Below are 12,282 nucleotides of genomic sequence, written 5' to 3' on the forward strand. Positions count from 1 at the left end.
ATCAAACAAGCAGTTATCCCAGCTTAGATGGTAGAGGTGGGCGTTGTAATAAAGTGATGTTTTTCTGAGTCCCTGGGGCAGATAGTCGCAGAACACACAGTGAGGTATATCAGAGAATAAAATGTTGTGGATATGAAGACGAGTACGACTGAAAACAATCACGGATGAAGTAGTTAACATATGACCAGTCTGCCTACACCATTACTAACATATAGCAGTGAGGTGTTCGTTCTATTTTGAAGGACACAAAAATACAAATAAATACAGAAAAATCAATTTCAGATATTATTATCCACACTACATGGAATATGCACAACCAGGCAGAATCTGAGGCAAGGAGCGAGGAAGTAGGTATGGCTAGATAGGCCCCGCTGGCACATTGCATCCATCACAGCAAAGTCAGTGCGTAGCATAAACGTCGTCGTCCCATGTGTGCTCTGACACACACACACACACACACACACACACACACACACACACACACACACACACACACACACACACACACACACACACACACACACACACACACACACACACACACTGCTCGTCCTCCGGCTCTGTATTGTTCACCAGACCACTCTGCTCTGCTATTCCCCAGGAGTCAGTGCTATCACACTCTACTATCCTGGTCCAGCTCGCCTAGAAGAGAGAGAGACGATGATTCTATGCGAGGCAGTAGACATCTCATTACACTTTCATATGCAACTAACCGCCGCGGGTCCACCGCCCGCCCGCCCGCCTGGCTGGTCACAGAGAGGCAGACACAAAACTTCAATGATTCAGAGAGCAGAGAGCCACTCTCCTCCCTTCTCTCCTTCCTTCTCCGAGAGGCAGGTGCAGCTCTGGTTCAGAACGTTCATTCATTTCCCACTGTACCCGTCACTTCGCTTCCCCTGCAGTTATAGTAGTTATAGTGCTGGGCACCCTTTGGTTGTGCTTTCATGTACGGTCTGGTCTTTCAGACCATGGAGATGTTTGACATCATAGCTGTCTGTCTTGGTAGTCAGGGGGCGTCTCTAACGTAGCCTCGGTTTGACCTGGTCTGGGCTGGTTTTGGCTGAGCTATCCCCTATAACACAACAGTAGCCTCCTCATTCCCTCTCAGCTTCCTTTAACCCTAACCCCATAAGACAACACTACTCAGTCCCTCTCAGCTTCCTTTAACCCTAACCCCATAAGACAACACTACTCAGTCCCTCTCAGCTTCTTTTAACCCTAACCCCATAACACAACACTACTCAGTCCCTCTCAGCTTCCTTTAACCCTAACCCCATAAGACAACACTACTCAGTCCCTCTCAGCTTCCTTTAACCCTAACCCCATAACACAACACTACTCAGTCCCTCTCAGCTTCCTTTAACCCTAACCCCATAACACAACACTACTCAGTCCCTCTCAGCTTCCTTTAACCCTAACCCCATAACACAACACTACTCAGTCCTTCTCTGGTCTCTGTCTCCTCTCAACACTCCAGCCATTGATTCCCAGTCATACGGTAACATAGGGTCTCATCCATAGTCTGTACTCTTCCCTAGCTGGGCATATGGCTGCTGTGAATAGCCTGGGACTTTGCCTGGGGCCTCATGTCTCTGCAGACTGGATCCCCTGGAGAACCAGGTGACTGCAGATCACAGCTGCTCCGAGCTGCAGGAGGTCCCTCCTCTTTTCGCTCTAGTCCCCTAGTAAAGCCCCCTCCTGCCCAGGCAGGAGTCCACGGGCTGGGGTAGAAAGGGAACAGAGAGAGTGCATCACTAGGACACGGTGACCTGGGGCAGACAGCCCACAGAGGCATGTCTCCTTTTCTGTCTCTTTCTGTCAGCCTCTCTCTCTCTTTCCAACTACACTGACAGTAATTGAAATTGCTGTGAAATATAGATGAATACAGCGAGTGAAGGCTGATCTCTCTCTCCCTCTTTCTCTCTCTCTCTCTCTCTCTCTCTCTCTCTCTCTCTCATCACGCAGTAGACAGGTTAGGCCAGTAGCACGCTCACACACTGGGGGGTCTCAGGCAGGTTGTAGTCAGGCCAGAGGCTAGGGCCCCCCTGCTGGGCTCCGGAAGGGCTGTGTGTGTACTGTCTGTGTGTGGACGGGGCTGTGGACGGGGACACACTATCTGTCTGGTCTGCCTGACAGTGTTCACCCTGGCTGGGGGGGTGAAGCTCAAGGTTACTAGACCTGCAGGGGATCGCTAGGCCTGCAGGGGATCGCTCAGCTCCAAGAATATGTCTATCTGACTCTCTGAGCGTCAGCACTTTCACATCTCTTAATGGCTGATACACACACACACCACACCTGCTGGCTTGCCCCACACACACATCTCGTTTAGTCCGTTTTTTTATTGTGTACGTGAGCTAATATGCTTGTGTGCGTGTGTGTTTATGGATGTTATGAGAGTTTATCCCACTGAAAGTCACCTCTAATAGCCATTTTACTCCCACGCTCTCACATATCCCTCCATTTCTCTTACTCCCTACTGGCTCACTCCCCCACAAACACACCAAGAAACCTACTCTACTGCTGCGATGTGTTCCTGATCTGGCCCGGATTTACAGCTATAGTATGCTTGTAATGACAGGGGGTGTACTGCCAGGGTTGGCTGGCACATCTAACGCACAGCAGTATGTCTATGAAGCTATTCACACACACAAACGCACACAAAAAACACACACCCAAACCCACACACAAATGAATAAACGAGCGGATACACACTCACGCAGACATACAGGCAGGCTTACACACACACACACACACACACACACACACACACACACACACACACACACACACACACACACACACACACACACACACACACACACACACACACACACACACACACACACACACACACACACATAAACAGGCACAAAACAACTCTATGTTCTCTTTTGTTTTATTATTTTATAGTCACAGATGATCAGACACATCATTTTAGAAAAGAAATTGATATTTTGCTTGTCAAAAAAAATTATAATACAATTTTCTCCAATATAGATTATGTACAGAATGAGATTGTAATAGAAGCATCATCATGTCTCTGTAATAAAGATGATGAGGGACTGAGGGGGGCCAAAAGGCCACAGCACAGAACCCATCTTCTCTACCAATAAATATAAACTGTATATATGGTGTATGTATGTATGTGTGTGTGTGTGTGTGTGTGTGTGTGTGTGTGTGTATACAGTACACTACCGGTCAAAGGTTTTAGAACACCTACTCATTCAAGGGTTTTTCTTTATTTTTACTATTTTCTACATTGTAGAATAATAAAAAAAAGGGTGGCTATTTGAAGAATCTCAAATATAAAATATATTTAGATTTGTTTAACACTTTTTTGGTTACTACATGATTCCATATGTGTTATTTCATAGTTTTGATGTCTTCACTAGTATTCTACAATGTAGAAAATAGTAAAAATAAAGAAAAACCCTTGAATGAGTAGGTGTGTCCAAACTTTTGACATTTGGCCTCACCAGGCATGAAGGAGACCAGGACAAGTGATATTACAGGGCAATGGATTTCCATCATCAGTTCTGTACATCACCTTGTACATCATCATGTGTGCTTCCACACACACACACACACACACACACACACACACACACACACACACACACACACACACACACACACACACACACACACACACACACACACACACACACACACACAGATCAACACACAAGCAAGCGCACGCTGGGGCCAGATACGAAATTACAGTCGGGTTACAACAATAGGCCATCTCAAGTCAAAAAGAAAGAAAGGACGAATGAAAGGAAGAGAAAACCGTGTGAAGATACCCATCTTTGTTCCTCTTTGATCAGAGCAGAAGCATGGTTATCTGATCAGAACAGAAGCATGGTTATCTGATCAGAGCAGAAGCATGGTTATCTGATCATAGCGTGTTGGTGCCAGCAGAGTAGCACTTGACATTTGGCATGATTCAAATGGCCAGTTCCACAGGAAGCAACTCGGCTGGAAAATATTACTGTCTCACAGTCTGCCTCTCTCTCTCTCTCTCTCTTACTCCTCTCTCTCTCTCCTTCCCTATACCTCCCTTCTAGCCTCCCCATCTCTCTACCTTTCTCTGCCTCGTTGTCTCCTTGTCCCTCTACCTCCCTTCTAGCCTCTACCCTAAAAATATCTCTCCTTCTCTGCCTCTCAATCTTTCTCTCTCGATCTCGAGCAGGGCAGGTGCTATGAAAAGACTCAAGGACTCTCTCTCTCCCCTTTAGAATAAAAATGCTGCGAACAAAAAGCACCCTATCAAGACAAAGGACCTCACTGACGATCACAGAACAGAACGACCACAAAAAAACAGACAACAGCAAAGTAAAGCCAGACCAAGGCAACAGATAGAAATCTGAAGAGAGGAGTGGGGAAGGACTAGATTGATCCCAGATCTGTTTGTTTATAGCCAGCCACTCCTATGCTCTTTGTACATTTAACACAATGTGATCTGGGACCAGACTAGAGGAGGACCTTGTTGTTCAAGCACTGTTTCTTTCCCCTCTCAATGGACGCACATAACCTCAAACTCAAAAAAAACTCCCTTGTGCTTTCTGAACGGAGAGAATTATGACCTGGTGCCATGAAGATGAGATGAGAAAACACCACCACTTGGATTAAATAAAAATGATAAATAATTGATCTCTTTAGCCGGTTAATTATTGTTGTTTCCCCTCCATCTAACCTCTGGATGAGAGGATGTGATAGAAGAAGAGAGACGGAGGGAGCGAGAGAGAGAGAGACAAAGAGACAGAAAGACAGAGAGCACACATGAGAGAGAAAGAGACAGAGAGAGAGAGGGAGAGGAGGATGGGAGGAAAGGGCCTGTGAAGGGAAGATAGCAACAAATAATTGTTATCTTGCTGACTGTGTTAATCAGTGTGCCAATTCACTAGTGTAAAACATGTCAGGCTTTAAACTCCAGTGTGAGAGGTGGAATGGAGGATGGGACAAAGGGGGCTGCACTGAGGTCAAAGGACTGAGGACATCAAGTCCATCAACAGTAACCTAGGGCAAACCTAGGGCACTACTTTTGGCCAGAGGCTTAGGTTTTAGTGCAGTAGGAGATAGGGTACCACTTCAGATTTAACTAATGGTTACTGAATACTGATGACTGAGTTGATGTCGTTAGAGGCTCTGTTCAAAATGTGTGCTGTGTAGAGGGAATAGGGTCCAAAATTAAGAGGGCGCCATTTAGAACATACTCTAGACTGAGTAAGCTGTTGTGTTGTGTGGTTGGTCAGCTGGAGGAAGCAGCCAGGCTGGGGTTGAATGAGAACCCTCTTCAGGAAGCAGAGCAGGCAGGGAGGCAGGGAGGATGGGAGGCAGGGAGGATGGGAGGCAGAGAGGCAGGGAGGCAGGGAGGATGGGACCTGATCACTCCTTATTTCATTATGGGGAAATGAAATCCACATAAATCCACCAAATGGAGAGGAAGAGGCACAGAGGGAATATTCGCATTTCTTCTTTCCTCCCCCCATCCCTCCATCTCTCCCTCCTCCGCTATTTAGTTCACAGTGACTTTAATCATCACTTTGGCCAAAACACATTAAGCCTTGACACAGTGTGTCCGGAGGTGAATGGAGGGTGTGTGTGTGTGTGTGTGTGTGTGTGTGTGTGTGTGTGTGTGTGTGTGTGTGTGTGTGTGTGTGTGTGTGTGTGTGTGTGTGTGTGTGTGTGTGTGTGTATGTGTGTGTGTGTGTGTGTGTGTCCGGATGTAGGGGAATGGAGGGGGGGGGGTGTGTGTGGTGTGTGTGTGTGTGTGTGTGTGTGTGTGTGTGTGTGTGTGTGTGTGTGTGTGTGTGTGTGTGTGTGTGTGTGTGTGTGTGTGTGTGTGTGTGTCCAGATGTAGGGGAATGGAGTGTGTGTGTGTGTGTGTCCGGATGTAGGGAATGGAGTGTGTGTGTGTGTGTGTGTGTGTGTGTGTGTGTGTGTGTGTGTGTGTGTGTGTGTGTGTGTGTGTGTGTGTGTGTGTGTGTGTGTGTGTGTGTGTGTCCGGATGTAGGGGAATGGAGTGTGTGTGTGTGTGTGTGTGTGTGTGTGTGTGTGTGTGTGTGTGTGTGTGTGTGTGTGTGTGTGTGTGTGTGTGTGTGTGTGTGTGTGTGTGTGTGTGTGTGTCCGGATGTAGGGGAATGGAGTGTGTGTGTGTGTGTGTGTGTGTGTGTGTGTGTGTGTGTGTGTGTGTGTGTGTGTGTGTGTGTGTGTGTGTGTGTGTGTGTGTGTGTGTGCGTGTGTGTGTGTCCGGATGTAGGGGAATGGAGTGTGTGTGTGTGTCCGGATGGAGGTGAATGGGAGGGGGGAGCAACACATTAAATTTGCAATAGTGATGCATCACCATCGCATTACTCCACAGATTAAAGAGGAGATCATGCATTTAACTAGTTGGTGATGAAGGCCGTCTGATGGATGGCAGTCCTCCTGGACCACACTGGGGCACACAACAACCAACCACCCTAATCCTCAATCTATCCTCTATTTATCCTCTATTTATCCTCTTTTCCTCCATCCATCTATGGTGGGTGACACCACCAGGGAGAAGGAGAACTCCTGACCTCAATCCATCCCTCCATCCCTCCATCCCTGCCTCTTTTCATCCCTCCATCATTGAGGAAGAAGGAGAATTTGCACTGACCCTGGTGCAGCCAACCCCCTCTTCCTACCCTGCATCCATCCCTCCTTCCATCCACCCGACCTCCCTGCTTTCCAACCAGTATGCAAAACATTCTGAAAAGCACCCGCATCTCAACCCGCTGAACCCATTTATTTATGCAGTTGTTTGATCCTGTTCTTAAGTAAGATACCGCCTCTCTCTTTTTTATAAGAAGAGATGGATAATAAAGGGGTTTGCATAAATTCAACTTAAGCCAAAAGAGACTGACTTTCCCCTGGTCTGTGTTATACTGCATCTGTTTTGAAAGTGTCGGATGTAAAGTGCTTGAGAGCTTATGGATGGCCAAGAAATGATTGATAAAGTATAGCAGACAAACTGAAGGACATGAACCAGGGGGATAGCACAGAGCTGGGAGGGTGCTGTGGCACTACTAGTGTGTAGAGGGAATGAGAAAGAGAACACAGAGAGAGGGAGAGAAAGAATGAGAGAACATAGATTGTACAGTTAAAGGGACCCTCAGGAAACAACATGACAAGACACATTCAGTTATTTTGTCTTGGAGCATTAAGCATCACAGTCAATCAGTCAGTCCAAGGGTACGCTCCGACCCTGATCCCTAACCTCTGACTTCTGCAGCTCAGCCTTGTGGGTAAAAGCCTTTCTGCTGTGTCCTGATTGGCCCTTGGGCTTCCCTGACCAATCCCCTTCACCCAGGCACCCAGTTCTGGCTGTGATGTCCCTGCGGCGCTCCGGCGAAAGCGGCTATGCTCATGCCCATGCCCACTCCTTGAGACAGGGAGCCGTCAAAGTTGAAGTCCATCCCCATCCCCTCTGTGTCCATGAAGTCATTGAGGTGGATGGACTCCACGTCACAGTCTAGGCTGCTGGGGAGAATGTCTACGTTTACATCCAGGTCTGGAGCCATGCGGCTGGGGTGATGAGTGCTGTGGTGTGGGTGGCCCTGGTAGTTCTGGGAGGGGTGGAGGGTGTGGTGGTAGTAGCCATGCCAGGAGTCAGTCATGGTTATACCCTGGTGGTAGGTGGTACCGGGGTAGGGCTGGTGGCGAGGGTGAGGGTGAGGTGCCGGGGCGGAGGCCAGGCGGAGGCAGGGGTCCTGGGGTATGTCGAGAACAGAGGCGGGGTTGGGGGGCAGGGACGGGGGGTTGGGGGTGGGGAGGTGGGGGGCGAGGGGGCCATAGTGGCTAGGAGTTGGGGTGGGGGTTTTGAGGCTGTAGGGCTGCAGGATGTCTGTGTTGACTCTGGGAGAAAGAGCCTGGAGGGCTGGAGGTCTGGGTCCACCCTGGAGGTGACCATGGAGGTGACCCTGGTTGGACTGGTGAGTGTGGTCATGGCCTGTGTTCAGTTTGTGGTTGTGACTCTGGTTGTAGTCAGTGGCCGGGCTGAGGTGTTGTTTGTGGCTATGGTTATAGTCCAGGTTGGGTTGACCGTGATTGTGGTGACCATTCTGATGATGACCGCTGGGGTTCTGGTCATGAACTGAGCCGTGACCATTGTGTGGGCCTGAATTGTGTCCATGCTCATGGTTATTATGATTATGGTTGCTATGGCTATGATTGTGGCTGCAGCGACTCTGATTGTGGCTGTGAACCCCGTTGGTTACCTGGGTCAGGAGCGTGTGTGACTCCCCTCCTTGCCCTCCCAGTGTGACCATGTCCTTACTGCAGTACTGAGGACCTCCAGGCCCTCCGGTCAGCAGGCTCTGCAAGGCATTGTTCTCTGAGTAGGCCCTCAGGGGGCGCTGGAAGCTGGCTCGCTTGTTCTCCTGAATGGTCTGCATGGGCATGGGGGCATGGAGCTGCAGCATGCCCAGGGACGGCTGCCCGTAGACGGGGCCGCAGTAGGAGCCTTCCCCCTTGGGGCCGGTGCCGTAGGGGCTGGGGAAGCCATTACGAGGCTGGGTTTGTGGGTGGTTCTGGGGGTGGGGGTAGCCCTCTTCCAGGCTGATAGCCCCAGTCAGGTCAGTGAGTTGGGGCAGCTCCAAGGAGGTTCCAGGGCAGTGCCCCCCAGTGCCCAGGGCAGGGGAGCGAGTGGCGGTAGGGCTAGGATAGAGGCGGGGGGAGGTGGAGCAGGAAAGGCCTCCCTCCTCTGGCTCATCTGGCTCAGCCTCGACCAGGATGGGAGAAAGGCAGCCACTAAGTGTCGAAGCCGAAGAGGAGGTCCGGGAGTGGAGATCCGTCCAGGCATCGTACTCCTCTCCTCCCACGCCTACTCCGCCCTTCCCTGCAGGACTACCATGCTCCGGAGACCCCTGATGCATCCCCGGTCGAGCCCCCTGTCCCAGGCCGTAACCCTGCCGCCTGCCCCGACCAACAGCTCCACTGCCAGCTCCGGCTCCAGGCCTCTTACCCCTGGCCCGTCCTTTACTCTTCAGGTACTTGGTGCCGTTGGGGCAGTCGATTGTGGCGGCGCGTCGTCGGGGTCCCTTCCCCATCTTCCCACCCTCTGGGTTCAGCATCCACCAGGAACTCTTCCCTGTCCCCTCATTCTGGACACGGACGAACCGAGTGTGGAGGGACAGGTTGTGGCGGATGGAGTTCTAGAGCAGAGATAGATGGGAAGGAGAGAAAGGGAGAGAGAGGGAGAGATAAACAGAAACACCCAAGAGAACATTTAGGGTCAAATAATCACTTTTTTTAAACACACAATCATTTGAAATCAACACCAAACTACTTCACATGAGAGAGGAAGAGATAAAAAGAGAAAGATGGAGGAGAGAGTAAGGAGGGCGAAGCGCCTCAGAGCAGCGAAGCGCCTCAGAGCTACAGCCAATCGATACCTCTCCCCTCTTCTCCTCTCCACTCCTCTCCCTTCTTCTCCTCTCCTCTCCCTTCTTCTCCTCTCCTCTCCCCTCTTCTCCTCTCCACTCCTTTCCCTTCTTCTCCTCTCCCCTACTCTCTTCTCCTCTCGACTCCTCTCCACCCGTCTCCTCTCCTTGCCTTTCCCTTCCTCTCCCCTCCCCTCCTCTCCTTTTCCTTCCTTTCCTGTCTGCACACACTCACACATGATACAGAGGGTTTCAGCCAGGTGAAGTCTATTTAACCTCCATATAAACCATGAACCTATAAATAGTATCAGGGGCAGTGATTATAGCTGTTTGGATATTATGGTAAAGAGAGGGAGATGGAGAGCGAGAGCGAAAGAGGGGGAGATGGAGGGGGAGGGAGAGCGAGAGAGAGAGGAGTCAATAACCAGTAACATGCGCTGTGATAATAGCTGTAGCTGTGTGGATATTATGTCTGCCTCTGGTTAACCTTATTTAGGGGGCTAGGTCTACTAGGAAGAGATACAGTATGTGAAGTAAAACATGATGCTTCCCTACGGCTGTGTTCTAATATGCATACTAACGCACTACTTACTACTCACTTCATAACTCAAGTGGCATGCTAGTGTGCATATTGGAACAGGCCCTGTATGGCTTAAGCCCTGGGTTTCGTCTGACTGTCTGCTATGTAGCTAGTCTACAGCTCTATAGCAGTATTTGAAGTTGAAGCCAACCTGGATATCAGCAGTACTCCTACTCTGAGACATTTTTTTTATATGGGCTCTGATGAGATCTAAACCAGCCTGCAGGAGAAGCTTAGCGGGGATAGAGATCGTCCGAGCTAGTCAAGCTAAGTACTCTACTGTATCTGTAGCCAAGCATGTTCTTCAACTATAGCCAAGTTAAGTAGCCTTTATCATTACCATACTCTTCCATTTTCCTTCCGTATCCCTTTTTCGCCCTCATCTAATTTTCAACTTTTTCTCTATTACATTTGTCTGTATCTTATCTCCTCTCTTCTATCAATCTATTAAAAACAAAAAAAACTATGTTTTAAGTGAGAATAGGCATTGGTCTGAAGCGCCACAATGCCTATTCCACCCATGCTCTACCAAGGTTTTCTAGCACACAGCTTTGACCTACTACAGTAGCTGGTACTGCACTTCAAACTAAAGCTGAAGTCGTAAGTTAACATACACCTTAGCCAAATACATTTAAACTCAGTTCTTCACAATTCCTGACATTTAATCCTCATAAAAATTCCCTGTCTTAGGTCAGTTAGGATCACCACTTTATTTTAAGAATGTGAAATGTCAGAATAATAGTAGAGAGAATGATTTATTTCAGCTTGTATCTCTTTCATCACATTCCCCTTGGGTCAGAAGTTTGCATACACTCAATTAGTATTTGGTAGCATTGCCTTTAAATTGTTTAACTTGGGTCAAACATTTCGGGTAGACTTCCACAAGCTTCCCACAATAAGTTGGGGGAATATTGGCCCATTCCTCCTGACAGACCTCGTGTAACTGAGTCAGGTTTGTAGGTCTCCTTGCTTGCACACGCTTTTTCAGTTCTGCTCATACATTTTCTGTGGGATTGAGGTCAGGGCTTTGTGATGGCCACTCCAATACCTCGACTTTGTTGTCCTTAAGCCATTTTGCCACAACTTTGGAGGTATGCTTGGGGTCATTGTTCATTTGGAAGACCCATTTACGACCAAGCTTTAACTTCCTGACTGATGTCTTGAGATGTTGCTTCAATATATCCACATATTTTTCCTTCCTCATGATTCCATCTATTTTGTGAAGTGCACCAGTCCCTCCTGCAGCAAAGCACCCACACAACATGATGCTGCCACCCCTGTGCTTCACGCTTGGGATGGTGTTCTTCGACTTGCAAGCCTCCCCCTTTTTCCTCAAAACATAACGATGGTCATTATGACCAAACAGTTCTATTTTTGTTTCATCAGACCAGAGGACATTTCTCCAAAAAGTACAATCTTTGTCCCCATGTGCAGTTGCAAACCGTAGTCTGGCTTTTTTATGGAGATTTTGGAGCTGTGGCTTCTTCCTTGCTGAGCAGCCTTTCAGGTTATGTCGATATTGGACTCATTTTACTGTGGATATAGATACTTTTGTACCTGTTTCCTCCAGCATCTTCACCAGGTCCTTTGCTGTTGTTCTGGGAATGATTTGCACTTTTTGCACCAAAGTACGTTCATCTCTAGGAGACAGAACGCATCTCCTTCCTGAGCGGTATGGCGGTTGCATGGTCCCATGGTGTATATACTTGTGTACTATTGTTTGTACAGAGGAACGTGGTACCTTCAGGCATTTGGAAATTGCTCCCAAGGATGAACCAGGCTTTTGGAGATCTACAATTCTTTTCCTGAGGTCTTGGCTGATTTCTTTAGATTTTCCCATGATGTCAAGCAAGGAGGCATTGAGTTTGAAGGTAGGCCTTGAAATACATCCACAGATATACCTCCAATTGACTCAAATGATGTCAATTAGCCTATCAGAAGCTTCTAAAGCCATGACATCATTTTTGGGAATTTTCCAAGCTGTTTAACGGCACAGTCAGCTTAGTGTATGTACACTTCTGACCCACTGGATTGTGATACAGTGAATTATAAGTTAAATAATCATTCTGTAAATAATTGTTGTAAAAATGTGTTGTGTCATGCACAAAGTCGATGTCCTAACCGACTTGCCAAAACTATAGTTTGTTAACAAGACATTTGTGGAGTGGTTGAAAAACGAGTTTGAATGACTCCAACCTAAGTGCATGTAAACTTCTGACTTCAACTGTATGTGTAGGCAGGTTGCTTAGGATTCAAACTTCTCAAACAGTCTAATTCATACTCTTTGAGGAGGTG

General features: G+C 48.2%; 1 protein-coding gene across 1 annotated transcript in view; it reads right to left on the minus strand.

Annotated features, from left to right (window-relative positions):
- Positions 1–5,765: 5,765 nt before the first annotated feature.
- Positions 5,766–12,282, minus strand: part of LOC106570271 (forkhead box protein O3) — a 64,991-nt gene continuing 58,474 nt past the window's right edge. The window contains exon 2 of the mRNA XM_045694784.2: positions 5,766–9,179. Within this exon, the coding sequence (XP_045550740.2) occupies positions 7,329–9,179 (1,851 nt within the window). The 3' untranslated portion in view covers positions 5,766–7,328. The remainder of the gene's footprint in view (positions 9,180–12,282) is intronic.

Source organism: Salmo salar, chromosome 14 (genome assembly GCF_965601325.2).
Source record: "Salmo salar chromosome 14, fSalSal1, whole genome shotgun sequence".
Lineage (NCBI taxonomy): Eukaryota > Metazoa > Chordata > Actinopteri > Salmoniformes > Salmonidae > Salmo > Salmo salar.